This window comes from Ambystoma mexicanum, chromosome 3p (genome assembly GCF_040938575.1).
Source record: "Ambystoma mexicanum isolate Mex_15411 chromosome 3p, UKY_AmexF1_1, whole genome shotgun sequence".
NCBI lineage: Eukaryota > Metazoa > Chordata > Amphibia > Caudata > Ambystomatidae > Ambystoma > Ambystoma mexicanum.
In genome coordinates this window covers 1,085,795,550-1,085,822,292 of record NC_090925.1, presented here as the reverse complement: position 1 = coordinate 1,085,822,292, position 26,743 = coordinate 1,085,795,550, and the positions used below count along the sequence as shown (strand labels likewise).

Below are 26,743 nucleotides of genomic sequence, written 5' to 3'. Positions count from 1 at the left end.
AGGGCCAATCTGATCGATTGTAACAATCTGATTGTCTCTCGTGGGGTACTAATATCCAATAGCATCTCATCAGAGGTATGTCTCTCAATATGCAACAGGCGAGCATATCATGAACCAGGAATGATGGGCCAATCATGTTAGTTGATTGAATCTGAACTAGCCATTTTCCATCTTGCAAATTGTGTTTGTGAGCAGCAAATACTGCACACACTATGCAATTTACATTTGCCAATCAGATATCACATACTGTGCCTTGTGTGATGAGTGATACAAGACAATTTCAGGTTCTGGGTGACTGCTGGAGGATCTTGCTATCTGCTGTGCTCTACAAACAGCTGAAGCAGGGAAACAGGAAGAGGCTGGACTCCTGAGAGCGCCCAACTTCGGCTCCAAGGACCATGGTTCTTCAAAACAATCCAAGACCATTCTCCGTGACTGGCGAACAACTGGAGGTCATGAATGTGGTGTGCTTAGGCTGAGCCTGACCCAGGTGTCTGGAACTCCCAACAGAGGTCCAAATAGCCGGGTCGGCACTAGAGTGTTAGGGTCACTTACACATGACGGTGTGCAATTGAATTCTTCGGTACATATAGACTCTAGTATAGGGTCTGCGTGGATGAGTGTGGTGTTGTAAGCAGGGTCGGATTGGCACCTCGGCATGTCGGCCCTTGGCCAGGCCGAAATCGTCCCTGAGGAGTGGGACGCCATGCCATGCCTGGGCTGGTTTAGAAAAAAGAAATTGAAAAAGCCTTTCATCCTTCTTAGGTCGATAAATGAGTACCAACACAGGTTGGGTGATATTGTATGTATATTTGTTCTATAAAAAAGAGCTTAAGCGTAAGTGCTATACAGTAATATATTATCATTTGGCCTTGGACGTCTGCTTGCATTCACAGTGATTTGTCAATGTGGATCTATACACACAGATATTAATGATACATATGGTGATCCATTCCTCTACGAAATGTAGATCACATTAGTGAAATCATAACCATATTTTTCGTAGACTGCTTAGGAACAATGCCATTTGATGCCACTTCCTTTTTTGTCACTTGGTGAAAGGTTGTGTTCCATCGACCTCCTGTGCTGTCACTTTGGGGCGGGGTCAAATAACATCACTTCCGGTGATGTCATCAGAGATCAAGGGTCGTGAGGCGACGGGTGGGCCACTTTTTTTTTGGGTGACTGGGCCTATTTCTTGTCCCAGTCCGACCCTGGTTATAAGACATCTTTTTATACTTGAGTGTACTCTTAGAGTTTAGAATAAATCTGGAGTTGGGTGTGTAAGGAAGTTTAACCCTATATTTGGAATGTTTAATTAATGAGAGTACTTAGGAGCTGGATTATCAACATGGCATCTATAAATATAATAATGTAGATTATGAATCGTTTAGGGTAAATTAGTTAAGTAGTTAGGAGATGCCAATAGATTTTTAAAGAGCTGAAGAAATATTATTGCACTTGGAGTTGAATCAGACAGCAAAGGTGAATTCCCTTGAAATGTCAGCCCAGAGGATTACCATTTCTTTCCCATTCACCAAGGACTTGCAGGCCGCCCCTTTAGGGGGTCTCTAAATATTTACAAACAGTAAAAAGCCCATAGACCAGTTAAAGACCTCAAGGAAATGGTCCAAAAAGGAAGATGTGCCTCTCAGCTGTTTGCAGAGGTTACCATGTATACTTACTTGGCAGGCTATAGAAGGGTGTACGTTTTCATGGGAGATTGTGCATAGGAGGTGGGTTTACATAATTATACGGCATTGTTTTACAGTGTCTAGTCAGCCATAGGGGTCTACCTAGTTCCAAGTAGATTGTGCAGCCACTCTGCTGAACATGAACAGTTAAACAGTATGACAGCGCCCTTGGACTTCAGATGGAGTTAGGGGGATTGCATCTTCATGTTGAAGATAAATGCAGTGTGCAAATGTGCTTGCTGTCATGAGGAGGGAGGAACAGAACACTCATACACATCGTGAATGAACCCTGGCAGCTTTAATGAGGGATTAAACAAAAGGGCTGAGGTTGGTAGGGAAAGAGATATCCTACAAACAGAATGGGCCCACGTGGCAGAGCCTGGGATCTCAGGCAACAAAGAATGCCTCAACACTGACAGCAGGATCTATCCATATGAGTTCTAAATCAGAAGGCTGTAGGTACACACTCCAACACTGTAGTGGTAGTTCTCCCCTTCTGTCTGTTATCCCTGGATTTGCTTCGCCCAACCTAGATTATCTTTACACATGAACACTGAGGTCAGGGCAGGGTGAGAGAACCTCTTAGAGGAACGAGAGTAATAATGTACCAACAGAAAGGGAGATCCTTCAGAAAAAGTGTCAGGATGGTCGGATAAATCAAATCAAGCGAAGGTCGTAAGAGGACCTCACATCATTAGTCCAGTGACCAGTCCATACACCAATTCACACATTTCTGTGAATCATGGTCCTCTAGGACTCTGTAGCCACGATACCCACACAGTAGGGCAAGGCCTTTCAGTCTCCCTCTCTTGCTCTAAGAGTCTCTTGGGTAGGATGTTCTGCCCCTCTTGACAGGTCCTCATCAGGCTGCAGTGACTTTAACTCCCCAGGGAAGAGTTGCACTCTTGGGCTTGAGCCCACGCCAATGTCAGGTGAGGAGCACAAGGTTGCAAACATTTTGTATTATCTCAGGGGACTTTGCAATTACCAGTGGTAACTGGGCAAGAGCCTCCAGCAGACTACGCTCTTGCTCTCTCTTATCACAATCTGGCTCCTGTCAGCTTGGGGGGGTGGGGGCTCAAGGCTCCCATCAAGCTCTTCACTCTGGCCTTTCTTACCAGCTTGACTATCTTGCAGTGTGGCTTACTTAGCTCAACCATTTCCTGCTCGCCTTTCTCTTATAATGTCGCCTTTTTGGCTGGACATTCTCGGGTTTTTACTTCTTTGTCTCTCCTACTCCTCTTACTCCAACTACATTGTCCTTTCTCCCACACAGTAGGGATGTCTGCCTCCATGATATGTTGCCCTGGGCATTAATTGTTCAATGAGCATTGGGACTGGTAGGCCCATTTCACCCTTATTTTTTTATTTTTTTTATTTTCATTTATTGAACATTTGCAATGGCGCCTGTACAGCAGAAAGTGTTTCCAGGTGCCACAAGACTAAAGGGGAAGAGGGAACAGAGGAGGATAAAACAACAATTAATGGTCCTACTAGGCCTTTTGACATTCGGATTGTGCAAGTGTAACAAACAGGAAGTGCAGAGGGGGTGAAGGGGCAGGTCAGGGTAAAGGGAAGGTGAGGAGAGGGTAAGGGGAGGGACAGGGGACATGCATGAGAGAAGGGGCCCCAGGGCCTGGGTAAGTGCTAGGGGGCACGAGAGGGCAAGTGGTAGGTGTAGCCTGGAGAGCAAGTGCACTGAGGGATGGGATAACGGTCAGTAGTGTAAGGGCGGGTGGACCAGACTCAATAGTCTGATCAGGGAAGGGTGTCCGAAGGCAAGTGCTGGTAGGGGGGTGGGAGGGGTGGGGTGCTGAGGCAGACGGGTTGAGGGAGGGCCTAGCCCCTTTATGACTCAAGACGGACCAGGCAGCCAGTCGTATCAGCAGGGGGGAATTAGCAAGGAAAGGGTAGAGGGAATGAGGAGGAGAAAGGGAAGGTCCTAAGAAGCTTCCGGAACTTAAGTAGATACAGTTCAAGTCGGAGAGGGGGAGGGAGGCCGTTCCAGAGGGAAGCTCCTGACGAAGAAAGAGATATATCCCCGCTCTCTACTTGGAGAAACGTCTGACCTGCAGAGAGTTAAAGCTAGAGGACTGAAGAACTCTAGCAGGGTGGTATTTAGTGAGAGAAAGTTGAATGTAGCATGGTCCCAGGCACCAGAAAGCCTTGCGGATGATCCAGAGGGTCTTGCATTTGATCCTTGCATTCACCGGGAGCCAGTGGAGAGCTTTTAGGGCTGGAGAGATGCAGCCCCTGTGCTTGAGGCCAAGGTTAAGTCTTGCGGTCCAATTCTGAATTAGTTGAAGAAGCTGAAGGGAGGAGAGAGGCAGATTAAGGAAGAGGCTTTCACAGTAGTCCAGCCTGGAGAGAACCAGAGCTCTAGAGACATTGGGCCTCATTACAAGTAGTGCGGTAAGGGTTTACCGGTACCGGTAAACCCTTACCGCCTTACTACGAGGTCCCTTTGCGGGTTGGTACTTTAACGCCTGCTTTCTAGCAGGCGTTAAAAACCAACCCGCAAAGGGACCAGGGTGCTAATTACGGCACCGCAATTTGCGACACCGTAATTAGTGCCTTCCCCATTCCCATAGAGCCCTATGGGGCAAAAATGGGAATGGGGAAGGGCAATGGGGGAAGGGGGAATTACCGCCCCGCCAACCTTGGAATAGGGCGGTGATTCCCCTTTCCTCCAAGGCGGTGCCGGTATTTTACCGGCATGGACCAAGGTGCTAATAGCACCTTGGTCCACCGCCTTCCGTGTAATGAGGCCCATTAAGTTTCTGGGGAAGGTGAGGAAAGGGAGAATGCCTCTGAGGAGGTGAAGCTGAAAGTAAGCCTTCTTGGCAAGGTCATCAATATGAGGTGAGAAGGAGAGAGAGGAGTCGAAGATGACCCCCAGGTTTTTTGCCTCACAAGAGAGTGAGGGGAGGGTGGCCAGAGAGTAGGGGGAAAGGGAAGTACCAATGAGAAGCATCTCAGTCATACTGGCATTAAGAAAGAGATCATTAGCAGCGCACCATGCCTGAATAGCAGTTAGACAATCGAGAATGAGAGAGGAAGGAAAGGAGTTAAAGGAGGGCAGCTTAAAGGAGAGTTGAGTGTCATCCGCATAACACTAGAAGTGAAGGGAGGAGGAAGAGATCAGGTGGGCATGAGGGGCAAGGTAAATGTTAAAAAGCCACGGCCAGAGGATAGAGACCTGAGGGACGCCAGGGCCCATTTGAACCTTGGAGGGCCGATTTGAAAAGAAAGAGGTCAGCCAAGCCAGTGCCCAGTCTGTGATACCCAGAGTACCACAGAGTTGGTTAAGGAGGGCGGCATTATTGACCTTGCTGAATGCAGTGGACAGATCATGGAGGATGAGAACAGAGGGAGAGTTGGAGTTGAGGTTTAGGACCAGGTCTTCACGGGTATTCAAGTGAGCTGTTTCCGTGCCTCTGGCTGCTCTGAAGCCAGACTGGTGGCCGTGGAGACAGCCAACAGATTCAGTGTGGCAGATTATTTGGGAGATGACCAATTTCTCCAAAAGTTTGCCCAAGAAGGGGGTAGTGGAGATAGGATGGTAGTTAGCCGGGCAGCAAGTGTCTGCAGATGGATTTTTTAGCAGGGATGCACAAGGGAGTGCTTAATAGGTTACAGGAAGGAGCCAGAGGCAAAAGGGTGATTGCAGAACTGAGCCAGAGAGGGAGCAAGGGCAGCAATATTGTCCTTGACAGTTCTAGAGGAACAGGGAGACACCTGTTTAGAGGAGACTTTCATAGAGCAAACAGTCTTGGTGACCTTATCCGGTGCTATGGGAGAGAAGAAGGAGAGGGGCCAATGGAGGCCTAAGTGCAGGTGGCGGAGGGAGGAGAGTGAGGATAAGATATCCTGAGTTTTTGTTGAGAAGAGGGAGGCCAAAGCCATGCAGAGGGCCTGGGAAGGAAGAGGAAAAGTAGAGACTGCAGTAGGATTGGCAAGTTTCTTACAAATTTTGAAAAGTTCAGCTGTGTTGTTGGTGGCCCCAGAGATGCGAGCTTGGATATGGGCCCTCTTCTTGGACCGGATTTAGCGTCTGTAATGCCTTTGGAGCAGGTAACAGGCCAGTTTGTGAGGGGATTGCGCGAATCCAGCCACTTCGGTACTGCAACTCTGCACATTAGTGAGGCTAGATCTGCCTCCAACTGTTGCACTTGGAGGCAGGCTTCATGCAGATCCTCATGGCAGGGGGAAGGATGTCAAGGTTGTCCGAAATAGAGAGGTGTAGGTTAGCAAAAACTGAGTCATAGTGGGAATCAACCACAGGGGTTTAGGGGGGAATAAAAGAGGCGGCAAAGGCTGCTACTGACACTCGCTTCATTGGTCTGATGACAAAGATGGAGGCTGGCAGTGCGGGCAGAGGCTTAGCCGGGGAGCCCAGGCGCTCCTGATGAGAGGAGAGAATGATCAGATCAAGAGAGAGGTGTACTGAGAGGGTTAGAGAGAGGTCAGCAGAGATGAGCACATCCAGAGAGTGCCCGGCTGAGTGATTGGTGGGAACCAATACATTCTACTTCCTATCTCCTTTTCCCTTTTTTCTATGTATCTTCTGATGTTGGGATTTTTCTAAAAACTAGATTCGGCCTATGCCCCAGCCAACGCAACCCAGGGGCTCCAATAGACTCTCTGACATTTTGCGATCAAATACTGGTGTTATGATAGCGCTGTTTTTCAGCCACCAAGGACGTCAGTAAGTGCGCATGCTCACTCTCAGTACATATGCACATAACATGTTTACTTTGTTGGTGTTCCTTTTCTCACTAATGATGGGTCATGAATGTTCTGCAGCAAATATGGTAATAAAAATAAAGTTTGATTCCTTTTTGCTCTATTCCCTATTATTATTTTTTATTTATTGTGCCTTAGCCAATATTTTTTGGGATCATACTAAACTAAAATAGTAAAACATTTACAATTATCACCAAATGTCATTTTTTAATGACCATTCAACTTTAAGTCTCTCAGAAGTCTTACCACTTCCGCAGTTAGAAAGATTTAATTCCCAGCAGAAAGTCTAAGCCAAAATTCCTCCGTGTCTCGCCATCTAAGATCATGGACAAATCTTCTCAGTCTCAAGACTCTAACCTCGCTTGTGCCGGAACACTTAGATAACAGATGTTTTAATGTTTGGTATTGAACTCCAGAGGTTCGCATCACATTTTGTGCAACAATTATTTACTGGGGCTATATCTCTGGCTGATTGAATTTCCAGAGTAGGGACTAAATTGAGTCTGAACCTTAGGAAGAGGTCCCTAAAACACAAATCTGGATATTTAATCAAGTATGGTGGTAGAAACTTCCTTTTTTTACCCAGGCTTAAAAGTGATTGTGACAGTTTTGTCCTCCTCATTCTCTCTCCTGTAGCCACCCAATCCCACATTTTCATCCGCTCTTTTACTTTTATTGGGTTTTGTATCAGAAGATCAGATGTGCATTCCGAGTTATTCAACCGCTCTAGGCATTTCAGCTTTAATTTTTCAAGGAATTAGTTTGCATTGAATTGGAGTAGGAGGGACAAGTCCTCGTGTAGTGTTTCCTTTAGGGGAACCAAGAGCAACCTATACAAGGAAATCCATTTCCACTCCAGCCAGGATCTTAAGGAGGCGAGTCCCAGTTCATACCTCAGGGATACAATTGGAACACAATTCGGGAGGGATAATGATTTTTTCGAGAGCTTTGATTCTATCGAATCCCAATTAACATCCATCGCGATCAAATTTGTATCCATGCCAAATAAAATGACCTGCACCACCTTTTCTAGGTAGAATTTTACCAGAGGAAGTACTAAGAATGTACAAAATTTTGTTCTTATCCTTTTCATCTGTGCCCCCAACTTAATAGTTTTTAAATGTGTAGTTTCTAATAGATGAATTTTAGTTCGGTATGACCTGATTATAGATCCCAAATAAGTAAACTCAGACACAACCTCTATTGTTAAGGATCCTAGAATTTTCTGGATTAACCCTGAGGTCATTATTTTGGGCATACTTTTCCAGGGCAGAAAGCAACCTCTGGAGTCCAACCTGGGAGTGATCCAGTACCACCACGTCATCAGCGCAAGCCAACCAGTTGATTTTAGTTGAGCCAAGGCGTGGTGATACTAGACCACTCTCCTTCAGACCTATACCCAAATCAGCCATAAAGAGGATTATTATGCAAGCAACAAAATCGGTGCTCATTTTATTTGCTCAGTTGTTTTGTGTGAAAGGGCAAAGTTTAGATAATCTGCCCTAGGAATGTAACTATGTATCACTGAGGCTCATAAGCTTCCGTGTAGCACATTAATCAATCTCATTTCCTAAATAAATCCAGTGTCTGATGTGAGAAACCAGAAAGTGGTTCACCCACTAGTCCCCGGGGATCTGTCATCCAGGTGGCCAGGACACAGCCATCACTTTTGGATCCAGTTCCTGGGGATGGAACAGTGCAGGAAGATCACCTGGGTTTGGGGTCTTGTGGGAGTGGGGCACCGGCTGGTGAGACACAATATCCCCTTCCCTATAACACCTTTACCCCAACTGACCAGGGGCCAGATTACAGAAACTTTGCACCGGTGCAAGTGCAAAGTTGCACGGTATAAGCACTAGAGCAAAGTTTGCCCTATTTTTTAAAACAGTGGCACACACTAGAAAACTACTGCACCATTACAAGGGCAGTTTGGCATATTAAAAGCACCAGGGCAAAAATTGCCCTACTGCAAAATAGATACATTTTTGATGCATTTTTGCATCAGGGCAAAGTTTGCTGCCCTAGTGCTAATACCATTCCGTATTAGCACTAGGGCAAACTTTGCCCTGGTGCATAAATGCAGTAGAAATGCATCTTTTTTGTACTAGGGCAATTTTTGCCCTGTTGCTTTCAATATGCAAAGCTGCCCTTGTCATGGTGCAGTAGTTTTCTAGTGTGTTTCACTGTTTTTAAAAATAGGTTAAACTTTGCCCTAGTGCTAATACCGTGCAACTTTGCCCTTGCCTTGGTGCAAAGTTTCTGTAATCTGGCCCCAGGTAGGATATTTAGGAACTCTACCCACCACCCCCTTTTACAACATGAACACTTTCACATGGACACCAGAGCAGTATACCTGACGTGCACAATACAATGGTCAGGCAAGGTCAGGCAATTACTGACATCACACACACCTGACTTCCATTAAGCTTCCCCATATGGATAAAAGGTGCAGCACGAGAGCACACTCAGAGCTGAGGAAACAGCAGTTTCGAGATGGCAACTGAATGAGAGAAGAAAGACTGCAAAACAGAAGGAGATCGTAAGAAGGGAAATTCCCTTGACCTTTTCAACAATGAACTGTTACTTTTCACAAACCTGAAGAATAGAACGCGTAAGACAAGGAAATCAGGCTGAAGAATCCTGTATTGTGTGTCAGAGATACCGGGGCCCTCCTGTGTCAGTAGTCGAGGCAGGGAGAAGCAGCAATCGCTGTGGTACCGTCCTTGGCTCCAAGATCAAAGCAGCGTCAATGAAATCAACGCACCCGGTGAGTTGGGGAGACTGATACAAGACCGGTATGTGTTAAAGCCAAGGTTGCCTCTGGAAACACTGTATGGCGAGTGCTGGAACGAACATTGTTAAAACGTGTGTGATAAGAGATGCAAGTAAAGTTGAACTGCTGATGAGTGATTAAACTTTAAAAGCAAGATACAATACGTTTGACAGAGTGGTTCGGCACTGTGTGGGTGCTCAATCGAAGGTCTCTGTAAGGTTCCCAGTTGAGAAGTGGCAAAAGTGAATGTGAGAAAAAGGTTATTTCAAGAAGAGAACGAGTAATTGTGAATCGAAGTGATGCTGCAAACTTTGGCACAGAAGGCCGTGATGTTGGAGTCTTGAACTGCACCCTCATGCTAGAGAAGCAAGAGACTGTGCTAAGCTTGAGTGTGCCACCTTGTCCCGTGCTGAAAATGTGGGGAAGGGAAGCCAACAGCTTGAATATCCTGACATATCATTTCCTGAACACTTTTCTTTTGCATAACATTGTTTCCCACACTATTTGCATTTAAAAGTAAGGATTGGCAATAGGTTTATTAGTATGGCCCTTTTATTTTGACAGACTCTACTAAGACTGTGTCATTATTATTTGATGGTCGTAGCCTTGCTCCCATCTTTAGATTTAGCATTAGAGAGTCGTTTTTCAAACCAAATTGAAGTTCAATAAACACCCTTGAACTGTGATCACTTCTGTCCGTCTTACTGTTTGATACTATGCCTTCCTTACACTGATCTGAAAGCAGTTTTTGATTGCAAATTTCATGTAAGAATTGCCTTTCAGCTGCGCAGACTCTACCACTCATGGTTAGCACATTTCAACCCTTGTCGGATACTTTGATGATGAATTATATATCTGATTGCAGAGTTTTGGGTCCAGTTTCTATCACTTATTAACATTAAATTGTTCAAGATCTTCTTTTTCTCTGTAGAAACATTCAAACCATGCAAAACAAATGTATCAAAAACATCAATACAGTTATCTTTACTCCTTAAATCACTAGCTACACTTGCATAAATGTAAATGCCAGAGTCTGTGAAGCAGACCTGCTTACATTTGAAATAAAAAGAAACAGAGATTGAGGTCACCGGACACTATACCCATACCCACGCAAAATTCTGCCCACATAAAAAAATAATAAAGCTAAACACTACCTTGATGTGTAGAAGGGGCTTATGTTATCGATTGGGATGCCAGTTATCGATGAGGTTTGCGGCATACTGTGTCTCCGCCCACACTTCCGTTTGTTTCTAGCCAATCACATGGTGGCATGGGCGGAATTGCTGGGACTGCCGAAAACCCAGAGACTCCACGCTCTCTTCCCTGGAGACCCAGAGAAGAGCACAAACACTGAGAGTCTCCGGGCTACACCTGGAGACTAGGAAAGTCAGCTGTTAAGCCTTTCCCCAATGATTCTGTCATACAATCAGCCTTTTCCAGTGTGGGGACTTTGTTAAAATCCAAAAAGGAATAGGCACAATCAGACCTTTTGATCTGGGCGCTTGTTTTCTCATTAACCCAGATTTATTCTGAAGCTATTTAAGATATTCTCACAATATTGAAAAGGCCTTTCTTGGCACTAACATTGTCACAGTTTTATCTTGGAAGGATAGCTCGGGGCAACACAGGTTCGATCCCCGGGTCCGCGCTTAGAAACCTCTTGGTATTAAGCGCGTTATGAATAACCACTCATATCATATCATACAACGTGAAAAATAAGTAATTGAATTCAAGTTTTAAAGTTGAAAGTTGGATGGCCGTGCTTCATTAAATGGTTCATGGCTTAATATTTCAGTGTGTTTTGTAATCTCCCCATCATCTATTGGGCACTCCTTCATGCCTCATTCAAATGTCCACTGAAGTATCATCTATCGAAAGCAGTAGGAGGTTGGTTGTTGCCTGACTTCCTTTGGAGACACATCATATACTCTGACAGGGGCTTCAACCTGCCGATCTACAGATGCTTTGGACTAAGACTACCACGGGATCCCACCGCCCCATCATTGATTATTCTGATGAGAGTTGCAGTCGAAGACATCTGGACTGCCAAAGGCTGCAGACCCATGTACTAAGGGTAGCAGACTAAGGTATTATTAGTTTAATGCGAAAAGGGTAGGTGTGAGCACCAGGAAGGTGTGGCTACCGCGCTGAGGCTTGCTTCTCTGTAGTTGGTGCGTACTTGCAGCCGGTTGTAAAAATCCAAGGGGGCTGTGCTCAGAGCCCCTGGCGAGACGTTGTATAGGGGTTGGGGATTTTTACGAAGTAGGCGCTGTACATACAATTCATATAATGTAGAAAACCTGAATTGTGATTGTCATGTTGTGGTAACAAAAGGTCACAACCACTTGTATTTTGCATAGTATTTTAATATTACTGGGGTGCCGACACGTGTTTCGAGCACCCGGGTGTCCTTATCAAGGCGAATGGATACTGTGGGAGAACATGAGTCTAGGGTAGTCGTGTACTTGGCAACTTGATGGGCACTGAGTAGTGCTTCTGAAGTGTGGCGGAAAGTCCAGTAGCTTCGGATTCTCTGGCCGGGCAGTGAATGAATTATTAGTTTCATGGGCATTCCCTGGTCTATATAGATCTAGTCAGTTCCACTGTGACTAAAATTCAAAATTTCTGAGAAATGGTTGTTGCTGTTTAACTCTGATCGCGTCGTGATGTTCGTCAAAGTTGTTCTTGAATTTCCCACCTGCAGCTTGAAATCCCCTCTCTGATCACCACCTGCAATTACAGCGGGCGCATCGTGAGCAATAGGTAGGGCTAGCTCAGTGATCCCCAACGTGTAGCTTGGGAGCAACATGTTGCTCGCGGCACCTCAAATTGTTGCTCGCCAGTTGCTCTGGGCCATGGTGTTGAGGCCTAGAAGGAGGTGCTGAAGGGATGAGACCTAAGTAGCATTATAGCCAGGACAGAGTCCTGGACTTGTCATGCGAGAATGTTGGCCAATGAGCCTGCTGTAGTTCCAGTTGGCTTATTTTTGAAGGTGCAACATTTGAGTTTGTTGCCACTGTGCACATCATTTTTCAGTTAATGTCCTTACTTATTAAAGCAGTGTAATAGTTAAAAACCTGTCCTCTTCACATACTTTGCCCAGCTGACAAATGTATTAATGAGCAGAATAATTGAACCCTGTTTGTGTCCTGGAGGAAATGGTCCCATTCTGTTCCTTTGTCTAGCTAGCAGGAGCATAATGGACAAATAAGTGGCACACATACCCAATTTTCCTTTATTAATAATTTGCATGCACTGCTTTTTGTACAAGTCAGGCTTGTGTCTGATGTCAATGTCATTATTTATTTGCCCTATGTTCAATTCCAATTAAATTACTGTTAATATGTTTAAATTAACAAGCAAATTAATTACTCCAAATGCCTAGCTAACACCACCACACCCCTTTATGAAGTGGCCGTGAAATGCTCAAAGGGTTGACCAATGTTTGTCACTATGTTTTGTGTAAAATCCCTTTGGGGCAGAGACGAGAGGCTACAAATCCTTCCGAAAGTCTTCTTTTTTATTCCTAACCTCTTTTTCACCAAGGTAATAGGCCTCAGGGTCTTCAGAATGCACTATTTGGGAGGTAACCTCCAAAGCACAGGTGAAGTGATCTTTAAAGCCTACACTTTATGGCCAGTATTACTCAATCAATATTTATTTTATTTAATTTCTTCATTAGGTAGCAACATTTAAACACATGTATCATATTTCATAAAATTCCTATAGAACAATCCCAAAATAATAAAGCAGCTTTAACATATTCAAACAAGCCATATATGAAAACCTGATCAACGACAAATTAACATAAAATGAACCGAATGTTCATCGACTCCCATTTTGCAGGCACACTGTGTTTCCTCCTGCACGCCTTCATTCATTGAGGGTGGGTACATTTAAATGTACCAATAGCATCAGCCTCCTGCATTCTGGGGATCTTATTTCACAGATATCTCCTTGCCGTCTTCATATAGTCAAAACAGAAAGGTGATGGCTGGAAGGTTTTGAATTAATCAGAACCACGGGCAAAACTCTGGGCAACCCTCCAGACCATCGTTTTTCAGCCTGCCAAGCCATTACAGAAGGGGAAAACCATATGCAAATCAGGATTGGTCCTACCCCAAAAGGGGCAGTCCAACCCGAACTGCTAGGTCACATACCTTCTGCACGAGACCACAAGCATCCCCAGACATGTTTCAGCCTTGTTGGGCTTCATCAGTGAGGAGTAGCTTGGGTCTCTAGGCCCGGCAGACTCGGGACCCACGTCTGGGCATACCCGTCCCACTCAGGGTGACTTTAGCAAAACAGAAAGGTGATGGCTGGAAGGTTTTGAATTAATCATAACCACGGGCAAAACTCTGGGCAACCATCCAGACCATCGTTTTTCAGCCTGCCAAGCCATTACAGAAGGGGAAAATCAAATGCAAATCAGGCTTGGTCCTACCCCAAAAGGGGCAGTCCAGCCCAAACTGCTAGGTCACATCCCTTCTGCACGAGACCACAAGCATCCCCAGACATGTTTCAGCCTTGTTGGGCGTCATCAGTGAGGAGTAGCTTGGGTCTCTAGGCCCGGCAGATTCGGGACCCACGTCTGGGCATACCCGTCCCACTCAGGGTGACTTTAGCAAAACAGAAAGGTGATGGCTGGAAGGTTTTGAATTAATCATAACCACGGGCAAAACTCTGGGCAACCCTCCAGACCATCGTTTTTCAGCCTGCCAAGCCATTACAGAAGGGGAAAAACCATATGCAAATCAGGCTTGGTCCTACCCCAAAAGGGGCAGTCCAGCCCAAACTGCTAGGTCACATCCCTTCTGCACGAGCAGTCTCATCACCATAAAGAAGCATGCTATAAAATGACCCCTTCAGAGAGGGTGGATTAACATTCCTAAGAGAAGTACTAGAGTAAAAGTCTTAAAGGAATAAATAGGGGCCAACTGACATCCCTGCTTTTCACCTTTACTGGTGGGGGAAAACAATGTATAATTCCCCTATCTTGTATATTGGACAGACACAGAGATGTCTGCCTATCACATTTAGATAAGATTTAATAAACCATTAAGGACCCCCAATAAAATGTAAATTACGCCACAATATGATTCTATCAACCATATCAAATGCTTTCTCCAAATCTGAAAAAAAGCACAAATAATCTTCCTCCCTTAACCTTACCATATTTGTCTGTTGTCAGAGTGAAGCAGTGGCCCACATGCTTAACCCCTCACCTGAAACCCATTTGGGAGGACTTCAAGATATTGTTACTTTGAGCCTACATCTGCAGTCTGAGCAACAAATATTTGGAGAATATTTTACTGGCAATTTTCAGTAAGGAAATTAGACCATAACCATGGGGGGGTGGAGAGGTCCTTCGAAAAAGCTTCCATTATTTCTCAATTCATTATTTTTTGTGTTTCTTTTTAAACTATAAATCTGACCGCTGTGTACACCACTCATTAAATCATGGATCAATTTTCTTTTCAAGATTCTACATTCTGCATCGAACCATGGGGCATTCCTTTCTATAACTTGGATGTCCTGAACTGGGAGACATTGTTTGCCAATATTTCTGTCCCGGATAGTTTTAACCAACGACTCAAACCAACTGACACTTCTGTGTGTGGCTGCTGATCTATTTAACAGTTTTGAGAGAATATCTTTATTTCTTGTGAATTAGTCATTCTTTCCAATGCCACCTTGTTGAGCGTAAGCATCACCAACCAGCCCCTCTGGCTGTTGGACATCATCTTTGTGGTGCCTAAAACTCCTGACCATTGGAAAATTAACTCAAGAGCATAGTAATCACTCTGTTCCATCAGAAATGCAAACTTTCATAAAATTCCTGAAGAAGAAACCCTCTATAATACAGCAATCAATGACTGAGGAACAGTAACACTGGTCTTGTTTGCTTAGGAATGCACCATTTGCCACTAAAGATCCCAGACAATTTCAGGCAGAATACCAAAGCAAAGTACACCTGAAAATCAGTGCTTCATTTGTGACCAATTTTACTGTCCAAACATTTGCACTAAATTTCTTGAAAATATTTTGCTCAAGAACCTGAAGCCCTGGTAATGTTTATTTAGTCCTACTATATTTTTGAACAACTTGACTGGTCTCATTTGTCTAAAAATGTCCTACTGACCACTCAATTTCCTCAACATTTCTTATAAACAACCATTTAATGTCAAAATAAGTTAAAGGCATTATAAATGTATTTTACTAAAATTGCATGTGCTCTAGATAACTGTTAAGTACTGCAAATGAAAATGTTCTATTACCAGTTCTTAATTTATTAAATTTGCAATTCGTGTTGCAGTAATTTTTCTGCCAACTGAGCACTGATATATTCTGTCGAAAAATAGATGTTGCTCACCATTTAATTTGATATAGACATTTTGCTCATTGTGCACAAAAGGTTGGGGAGCCCTGGGCAAGCTATTGACGTGGACGCCACTGTCCTCAGAAGTGAAATGGTGACAGGTATTTCTCTGCCTCTCTTGTTATTATTACTACAATTAGCCTGTATAAAAGCAGCTACTTCTTACTTACATTTCTCATTATCCGATATTTTTAATTTATTTTTAATTTGAATAAACACGCTTAATACCCAGAGGTTTCTAAGCACGCACCCGGCTATCAAACTGGTGTTGCTTCGCATCGTCTTGCTTCCAAGGCGAGCACGTTGCCCCTGAGCTATCCTTCCGAGACGAATTGCTGTGACTGCTGAAAACCCAGAGACTCCACTAGGTCTGCATTTTCTGAATAAAACTAAGAAATTATTCTCACCTTTCCGTACACACCTTAAGATTAATTTCTTCATGTATTGCAAAGCTTAGAGACAATGTTGATGCAAAATGTGCACTTTTGAAACCTGTCTACCACGGTCCAGCAATATGACCATGGGCCTCATTACGAGTCAGGCGTTAAGGGGTTAACGGCGCCGTAAACGGCGCCGACCCTTAACGCCTGATTACAAGGTCCCTTAGCGCCATGGTGTTTTTAACGCCTGCTTTTTGCAGCCGTTAAAATCCATGGCGTTAAGGGACCATGGTGCTAATTACACCACCGTAATTTACGGTGGCGTAATTAGCGCCTTCCCCACTCCCATTATGCCCTATGGGGCAAAAATGGGAATGGGGAAGGGTAAAATGGGAAATGGGGATTTACATCCCCACTCACCTTGGAATGGGGCGGTAAATCCACCATCCACCATGTTGTAAACGTAGTTTACACCATGGTGGTAAGGGTACGACCCAGGCGGTAACTTACCGCCTGGGTCGTAATGATTGACCATGACACATTGCGCTTGGCCAGCAGTAAATGGCATGTACAAATAAAGGCTAGTTTTTGTGTACATTTGTTTCAGGCTTTAATGTCTAGCCAAATCGGGCAGCATTTGCCAAATCATTAGTAAGTGCAGCTGACGCTGCATTGATTCTGATCACCATCATAATAAGATTTGTGATATAAACAATGATACAATAAGGAGTTTCCTATCGATTTTTATCAGAGTGTAAGAAATGGAAAGTGGCCCTTAACATAGATCCACTCGGTATGTACCCTGCTTCCGCTATATGCTATGTGTTACGTCATAAACCTTCACTGTATTCCCTGGTGCTCTTTTGATAGACCTATTCATTGTGAACATCCAGCAAAAACTGCCTGAAGCCACTTTTGGTTGTCTGATGAGTCCAGCATTGTTTTGGACCAACACAAGGGGTCTCATTCCAACTCTGGCGTTCCGGAAATAAGGGTGCCGGTAGCAACGTACCAGCATACTTTCCGGACTGATCAGACTACAAGTAGGCCTGCAGGGGCCGTTGCTTCCAGCAGGTCTGACCTGCCGTGGGGCACCGGCCCCTGCAGCAGGCATAGTTTTCACAGAAGCACCAGCAACAGTGCTGGTGCTTCCGTGTCCCCATTTCCGGGGACTTACACTTTCCGCCGCCTGACATCCCAGGCCACCGGGACTGTCCCAGTGGCACAGCGATATCAGGCGATGGAAAGGTGTTACAAGTTCAATGGTAAGCACCGGCGGGTTACCGCCGAACTTGTTAGGCTCAAGGATGCATTTCAGGCCTCTATGAGCTAGTGGTAGACGTTCCACTCATGTTTCCCCTCTTTCAATTTTTGCTCCTTCATCTAGACCAGACTCAAAATTAAATGATCTGATCCCCATTGGGAATATTTCCCTGATGTCACGGGTGTATTCACGCATTGCTTGGCAAGCACCCACCTGTTGTTTGACCTCCCAACCCTCGTGAGAAGATCCTTAGCCTAAGGAACCTGCAAAGCCTGGTATGTGATTGACGCAACCGGATGTGTCAGTGGTACCAGCCCTCTCCCTGGAAGTATTGGCAGAAGGCACAGTTGGCTAGAAATGGAATGCGCTAACATACTGTTCATCCAATCGCAAATCAATTCACATTTATTATGACAAGGACAAACACCAAGAACTAAATACGATCTATACTTTTTTTAAATTAGGAAAATTAAAGTCTTACCCTTATTTTATATCGCTCTCTGATTCCAGTCCGCAGCGCCAAAGTGGAACCTGGTAGCAACGGCAAACACAAACATTCTCCATATTGCCTCGCAAGTTTACATTCTAGACACATAAGGCAAAACGTACCACATAAACCTGTTGATAGTCATAAAAAAACAGAACATAGTAACCTCCCTCGCATACCAACAATGCAGTGCAAAACTGATTAAGAGGTAACAAGGCATTTTAGAATATGTTAGTGTCCTGCTGGCATGCTCTAGCCAATCACATTGCTCAGAATACAGGCAATATCGCGAGTAAAAGCCCATGTTCCAGACAAGCTAAAGAACACTCCCTCGCAAACCTCCCATTGTCCACAACAACCACCGACATGGTTGGTTTTTGGGTTTAAACATAAATAAATGCAAATGTACCTTTGGCCTGCTTTCTTCCTGGTCTGCTCCTCTTGTGCGCTAGCGTTTAAAAAATTAAAAAATTAAAAATACAAGCTTGCCGGGGTCAAGCAGCCACAAGTGCTGATACCAATGGCAGCCTTGTAAACACAATAGGTGTGCCCCAATGTGCGTGAGTGGGCAAGGGGCAATTAACACGTTTGAAACAAGGAACCAAAAGAGGTACCCACGCTGGTGACAGTCCTAATTTCTGTCGATTATTTAAGTTGAATCTCCATGTTAGTGTAGGGTAAGTGCTTTCAAAGAAAGTCACGAGAACAAAACCAAGAAAATATCCTAAAAGTACACACAAGAAATGTATTACATGAAACACATTTTTTTGATAGTTCAGGTTACTTTTTACATACATTAAAAAGGAATCTCAGAAGAAAAAAAGAAACATAACGCATAACATTCATCATAAATACATAAGTTCACCAAGAGTGGTGTATACATTAGAGAGTAAATTGAATATTTTTCAACAACTAAATTGGTGAAGAAAAGGGGTCCATACAGGAAGGAAATTATTCCTGTGGACTGAGTGGTACCTGGGTGTATAAAAAATGACCCTGGTAACGGCGACATTTTTCAAACAATTTTAAATAATATGGTTATCTGCCATATGGTTAACTGCCAACGTGTAGGAGAGATCAAAAAGTACTTCCAGGCGGGAGGAGAACAAAACACACGGAAAACACGTTTCGGCGTGCCATAATTGGCATCATAAATTAGGGCCTTCCTCAGGGCAGGAATGATGTGGTGTGGTAGATATCCCTAAAGGGGGAAGAGAAGAAAATGACATGGTTGATGTAACCAGTACTCTGTAGGACACATGTCATTGGAATATCAAAGTTAAAAGTTACTGCTGTCAAACGAACACGGGTCACTCACCCTATATATGCATGGAGGACAGGTGAAAACCGTGGAGCTACTATCCTGGTATATTCGGAAGCTTGCTCTACTAGGAGCTGCGGGGGGAGGGTTGGGACTAGGACTCGTGTTTCTGCTGACTGTGCGGGGGGTCCAGCGGCTGTAGGGATAAACACAAAAAGAGGGCGAGTCTCAGGTCAGGGGGGAAAAAGGACAATCAACTAATGCATGCAGGCATCAGCAGAAGGTGTATTGATGTATAGTCGTGCACCCACCATACGTCAAGAGGCCCGGTAGGCGTGGGCCCAGGGTTAGCCATATTCAAGGAGGCAGATTATAAATGGAGAAAAATGAGGAGAACCAACACTAGAGAGAGATATATGGTAGACACAACCCAAGGCACCGTAAATAGAAATCAGGAAAGCAAGAGCGGGTGCTCGTGAGTATCATCAACAGCGTGTGTATTGTACACTGGTGGACCAGGTTCGGGAGAAAGTGGTGCATGCATGAAAAAGCAGAGAGAAGGGGTAACTGTGCGAGCAATACCAGAGAATGCCGGAACGGAGGCTTGACAATGGACACAGGGCACTCCAGGGCAGGCTGACGGTGCACTGGCAGTGCAAGGACCATATCCAGCAGCACGGATGATACTCTAGAAAAGAAAGAAGAACACAAGACCGCCCAAAGAGGCATATTATTAGGGAGGACAGCGTGTTCAGATAGAAGCAGTGGGAGAACCACCAGGGCATGGACGCTACATATGTGCACAAATCGCCTGGGAGAGGGTTATACGAAAGTTGCAAACGAGGCGACATGTTCATGTTCAGTTTTTTTTAAAAAGGGGGTAGTAGAGTGAAAAAGGGTCCATAGCAGGCTTATATCAGGGCATGGCAACCCTCGAAGGGGCCTTGCAGTTAAGTCTGCTTACCTGTGTTAGCGCTGAACGGCGGGCGCTTGGCTCAAGTGAGAGAATCAGGCTGCGGCATGCAGCGAGTGAATAGCAAGCCGCGTCATGTGAAGAAAGACGGCAGCAAAGGCACCCTTTCGCGGCAAGCAGCTGGGGCTAATGGAGGCCAGCTAGCAACTCACGGGAGGGTTGTCATGGCAACCAGCCTCCAAATAGGCTGATCCGGGGTGTGTGCGTCACAAAACGGTGTATCGTGCTCCTGATTGGAGCTTGCCGTGTGGCTCAGGAGCCAATGGCTGGGGAGGCGGGGCTCCTGCCACGCCAGTATGCACACCAGCACATACGGCCCGGAAGAATGTGAAAATGCGCGGGCAATGCTAGTGCTGTGGATGCCTGCAAAACAATGTCTGCACATGAGACAGAGACCACAGTAAATCAGGACAAATCACACAAATCAGTACGGTGTGAAAGAGAGCGGGCTATGTTGGAATTGGGGGGCCCAGCAAGACACGCAGGTCAGTAGAATGTGAGGGGGAACGCAGGCTACGCTGGTGTTGAGGAGCCCAGCATGGCACTATCTGCAGGGATCACCAGATGGCACTCCCAAGAAAGAGCCATTGCAGGGGTGGCAGGGAGGTGCCAGAGCGTGCGCAGCACGGCGTGCTCAAGGCTAGTCGTGAGGGAGAGTGCCTGGAAGGTATGGACCGACCGTGCTATTGCACGCCGAAGGACGTGGAAGGTGGATGTGAAGCATGTGAAGCAGTACAGAGTGCCCACTAGGATTGAGATCAAAAGGATCATATAGGAGGTAGGAATTCCTCATTTAGGCCATTGCAGAAAGAATCAAGCCTGTGAATCCATCGGGCTTCTTTGGATAAAAGACTCGCAAGGGCATTGGTGGAGTGGACAACTATGTCCACAATCCACCAGGTGATGTCATCAACGGAGTGATGGAACTCTACAAAATGGCTTACTAGTGGAACACTCATGATCTTACAACGAATCCTGGAGTGGTGTTCACAGATTCTAATGTGGGCAGGGCGCATCGTCTGGCCCACATATCTGAGGCCGCAAGGACACTCAATTACGTACACCACTTGTTTACTTTTGCAGTTTGTGAGGTTATGGAGGGTCCAAGGTCTACCATTAACCACAAAGTCTTTGATCTTCCTAGTGAATTTGCAAGCTGTGCAGTTTCCACACAGAAAATGGCCCACAGCACTCTGCAGGTTCCATAGTCCCACTCTGGGAACTGGTTTGACAAATCTTGAGTGGACAAGATGGTCCCTCAGGTTCTTACCCCGTTTTTACGCAAATCTCGGGATAGGCTCATCCTGGAGTCAAAGACGAGTCAGGGGACAGTATTTGGAAATGAGTTTACGTATTTTCTGAGAGTGTGTACCGTGTGTAATAACACAGGTAGTCCTAGATTGGGAATCCTGAACTTTGGTAGCAGGTGTCAATAGGGCCTCTCTATTGTAGAATCTGGCACGTTTTTTAGATTTGGAAATTATGTGGCGTGGATATCCTCTCTGGGGCAGTCTGCTATCAAGTTCCTGTGCATGATGGTAAACGTCTTCGATGTCAGTGCAGTTGAGTCGAAACTGACCAAAGGGACAAAGGGAAGATTCTCTCTCAGGTGTCTCGGGTGGTCGCTAGAGAAATGGAGCAGGGTGTTTCTATCGCTTGGTTTACGGAAGAGGTTGCATTTTATTCTTCCTTCTTTGTGTTGGATTTCCAGATCCAGGAAGTTAACGATACTCCCGCTGGACTCCATTGTGAATTGAATATCAGTTTTAACGTTGTTCAACCAAACTAAGAAGTTGTCAAGAGTGTCTTTTGAGCCCTCCCAGATGAAGAGAATGTCATCAATGTACCTCTTCCAATGATGAATCTGACTTTTGAATGGGTTGTTTTCAGCAAAGATGTTTGTCTCCTCAAATTCTGACATACAGATGACTGATAGACTAGGTGCAAAAGTTGCGCCCATAGCCGTCCTTTTGTCTGGAGGTAGAATTGACCATCAAAATCGAAGTAATTTTTGCTTAGGGACAATGATAGAAGTTCATTAATGAAAGGGACCTTGGCTGCTAGTGGTACCGGATGGCAATAGTGCAGCAGCAGTCGCTAAAGGCACTTGCTACACTCAAATGCGTTGATTCTGGTTAGCATCACGTGACCATCCAGTAAAGCTTTCAGCTGTGGTGGTTATTGCTGAATTGTATCAACAGGCAAAATGATTACATTATACACAGGGCAACACCAATGTGTGCACTCACGTGCCCTTTGCTCCCTTATGTCATTTTGCATGTTTGCATGCATTAAGAAGTGCAAAACATGAGTTTGAAACCTGGTGAAAACAGATTAACATTTTGTCTGCACCATTTACAATGACATGCTGGGGGAAATCCAAACAGGTTTTGCAGAATGAGAGTGAAAGGGAGCCAGAAATGGTAATACTGTTGCATGCCCTCACTCCGCTAGAAAAAATACCCCTTATTTGAGAAAAGGGTGTTAAAAGGGTGTTAAACCAGACATAACCCATTGACGCATAGTTTTAACACTTTGTGCTCTATAGCTTCATCCATGTTTCGGCTTTACTATCTGTACTCAATACTATATGTCTCTAGTGTGCCTTTATACTGCTGGTACTAGGTTCTTCAGAACAGGGCACATCATTTCTGCAAGCATAAAAGTGATGTTAACTGTCAGGAGTCAGAAATGAGAGGCGGACACAAAGTTGTAATATTCTTAACATCAGACATCTTTATTAAAAACAAAAGGGTTGGATGACGCCTCTCCAACCCTATCCTAATGAGAGTTTCCCGACCTAGGAAACTTTGGGGGTAATTCATAGAATCCAGCGCACAAGTGACGCACGCGGCTGGCGCACAGTGTTCGCGTGCGACAGTCTGCGCCAGCCGCGTGCGCTAAAATCCATTTCCATGCACAGCGTGTTCATGGATTTTAACATCCAAAACCAGCCGTGGCGCAGAGTGGCGCAGCGACCGTGCAGCAGCGCCAGTTACACCCCCAACCCCTCCCCGTGTGCCATGCACAGCGCACAAATCCCGTACAAGGCGCACAGGCCCCCAACCACGAAAACACCTGTAAAACTCCCCGCGCACCCCTCCGAATACATGTACACCCCGGCGCGGGGAGTTTCACACGCGATTGGCCCTGTGCGAGCGGGGTACGTGTATTACTGGGGTTTGCGGGAAGTTTCACATGCGATTGGTCCTGTGCAAGTGGGGTACGTGTATTACTGGGGTTCACGGGAAGTTTCACACGCGATTGGCCCTGTACGAGCGGGGTACGTGTATTACTGGGGTTCGCGAGAAGTTTCACACGTGATTGGCCCTGTGCGAGCGGGGTACGTGTAGTACTGGGGTTCGCAGGAAGTTTCACATGCAATTGGCCCTGTGCGAGCGGGGTACGTGTATTGCTGGGGTGCGCGTGAAGTTTAACACGTGATTGGCCCTGTGCGAGCGGGGTACGTGTATTACTGGGGTTCGCGGGAAGTTTCACAGGCGATTGACCCGGTGCGAGCCGGGTACGTGTATTACTAGGGTTTGCGGGAAGTGTCACACGCGATTGGCTCTGTGCGAGCGGGGTACGTGTATTTCTGGGTTTCGCAGGAAGTTTCACACGCGATTGGTCCTGTGCAAGTGGGGTACGTGTATTACTGGGGTTCACAGGAAGTTTCACACGCGATTGGCCCTGTGCGAGCGGGGTACGTGCATTACTGGGGTTTGCAGGAAGTTTCACACGCGATTGGCCCTGTGCGAGCGGGGTACGTGTATTACTGGGGTTCGCGGGAAGTTTCACGCACGATTGGCCCTGTGCGAGCGGGGTACGTGTAGTACTGGGGTTCGCAGGAAGTTTCACATGCGATTGGCCCTGTGCAAGTGGGGTACATGTATTGCTGGGGTGCGCGTGAAGTTTAACACATGATTGGCCCTGTGCGAGCGGGGTACGTGTATTACTGGGGTTCGCGGGAAGTTTCACACGCGATTGACCCGGTGCGAGCGGGGTACGTGTATTACTGGGGTTTGCGGGAAGCGTCACACGCGATTGGCTCTGTGCGAGCGGGGTACGTGTATTTCGGGGGTGCGCGTGAAGTTTCACACGCGATTTTGCTGTCAGAGTGGGGTACATCTATTTTGGGGGTGGCGTGAAGTTGCACACGCGAATTGGCAGTGTGGGTCCTCCCAGGTGTCCCCTCTACCCCATCCACGGCCCCAGCAGGCAGCCCACACCACAGGGGACTACCCTGCACCCCTGGTCATGTCCAGCAGGCAGCCCATCCACCATGGGCATGCCCCCCCAGCCAAGCCACATGTCACGTTGCAATATGATCACCAACTCATGTCCCCCAGCACCCCCACTCCCCAGCAGTGTGGGGCACCTGCCAGCAGGCCCCCACTCATGTCCCACTCATGTCCCCCAGCACCCCCACCCCCCAGCAGTGAGGGGCACCTGCCAGCAGGCCCCCACTCATGTCCCACTCATGTCCCCCAGCACCCCCATCCCCCAGCAATGAGGGGCTCCTGTCAGCAGGCCCCCACTCATGTCCCCCAGCACCCCCACCCCCAGCAGTGAGGGGCACCTGCCAGCAGGCCCCCACTCATGTCCCCCTGCACCCCCACCCCCCAGCAGTAAGGGGCACCTGCCAGCAGGCCCCCACTCATGTCCCCCAGCACCCCCACCCCCCAGCAGTGAGGGGCACCTGCCAGCAGGCCCCCACTCATGTCCCACTCATGTCCCCAGCACCCCCACCCCCAGCAGTGAGTGGCACCTGCCAGCAGGCACCCACTCATGTCCCACTCATGTCCCCCTGCACCTCCACACCGCAGCAGTGAGGGGCACCTGCCAGCAGGCCCCCACTCATGTCCCCCTGCACCCCCAACCCCCAGCAGTGAGGGGCACCTGCCAGCAGGCCCCCACTCATGCCCCCCCCTACATGAAATAAAGATGCACAATCATGGCCCACTTCTACACCAAAATACCACAGCACGCCACCCCATTCTTGAGACGCAATGATTTCCCAATCCACCCCACACTGACATGCCTATCTCAAGACACAAACCAAAAGTCAACTATGTACATCAACAAATGTCCGTCACACACACACACTGGTTGGCATTGATTGTGTAAACCCACATTTTCACATGCATTAACCCAAATGAGCGAATCCCACACATGGAACTAAAATATGAAAATGTATTATGTACAAAAATAAAGCAATGAAATGAAAGCATAACAAAATAGCAAACATGAAATGAAAAGCCTGTGCAAAAGATGTGTAAATGAAAAGTATAACCAATACAAAGAAATCCGAAAGAAAAATAGTCCAAACTCTCCCTCCACCAACGCAAATCCAAAGGAAACATAAAAAGAAAAATCCATTGATCCATGGTGAAATCAAAAGAAAAAGTTCAAAATAATCCATTGTCCAACTATGTACAATCCATTGTCCAAAAGAAAAATCCATTAATCCATGTTCAAAATCAAATAAAAAGTTCCAATAAATCCATTGTCCAACTATGTACGATACATTGTCAAGGGTCCATGAGCCCAACGAAAGAAATGAAACCTACCTAAGAAACTACCTAATAAAAAAACTATATACAAATGTGTGTGGCATAGTCCATTCACCACAAATCAAAGGAAAAGGAAAAGGAAACCTAACTCTAAAAACTATTTACAATGGCAGCGGGCTAGTCCGACGGCTCACTTCCTGATTTCCCGGGCCAGGGCATCATCGAACTCCTGCTCGATGTCCCGGAGGCGGTTCTCTTCCATGGCCCCAAGGGTTCGCAGGGACGATGGCATGTGGACCTCCAACTCCCTGCGAATTGCCTCGAGGCACTCAGCCTGCCTCAGAGCCCTCCGCATGGAGTTCTCCACCCTGACCATTGTGAGCCGTGCCTCTTCCGCCCGCTGCCGCTCCGCATGTGAGCCGTGCCTCTTCCGCTCGCTGCCGCTCCGCATGCGTGGCCTGGCCCAACTGCTGCCACATGGAAGACACTTCCAATCCTGGGTCCTCCTGCCCTCTGGCCGATGCCTGCCCCTCCGATGTTGAAGGCCCCGAGCCATCATGGCTCCCACCTTGTTGCTGCTGCTGCTGTGCCTGTGTCCTGGCTCTTGCTGCCTGCACGTCCTCCTCCGGCTGGGGTGCAGTTGTTGAGGTGGCCACCCCTGCTGGACGTCCGACTCCCGACTGTGGCAGGGATGTGTCCTCCATCAGCCTGGCCGCAGGGTCAGAGGCAGCTCCACAGGGTACCCAGGTGATACATGGGTGGGAAGATGGTATGGAGGATGACTGCCGCATAGGGGGTTTAGGTGAGGAGGGGGTCGGAACAAGGTCCAGCATGTCAACGCGGTCAACGAGGCATTCGAGATGACGTGCAGTGTCCTCACGAAAACACTGCAGGTCACCTCGCATGCCTGGTTGACGCAACACCATCCCACTCAGGACAGGCTCAATCCGGTCCCGGATAGCCACGTCCGCAGGGAGAGGAAGGCCAGTTGTTGTAAGCGGATCCCTTCCCTGAAAACGGGTCTAGACGTTGGGAAATCCCTGCTGGTGCAGGATGATGCAGTCACAGGATCGGGGACAGGATTACACACAGGCACCTCCACGGCGGTCTGTTCTGCCTCCTGTCCCTGCCCCTGCACTGCACCACTAGCACCAGTGGAATGCCTATCTCCAAACCCTGTGTCTGTCCCTTCCACGGCCTCCTCCTCCACCAAACCCCCCACCAACCTGGATGACTCTGTGCCATCTTCCTCCGTCTGACCCTGTGGGGTCTC

At 46.7% G+C, this 26,743-nt stretch overlaps 1 protein-coding gene across 1 annotated transcript in view; it reads right to left on the bottom strand.

The window, feature by feature from the left end:
* PLAC8L1 (PLAC8 like 1) overlaps positions 1–26,743 on the bottom strand; it is a 173,155-nt gene that overhangs the window by 8,146 nt on the left and 138,266 nt on the right. The window contains exon 3 of the mRNA XM_069650000.1: positions 17,718–17,767. Coding sequence (XP_069506101.1) covers positions 17,718–17,767 — 50 coding nt within the window. The remainder of the gene's footprint in view (positions 1–17,717; positions 17,768–26,743) is intronic.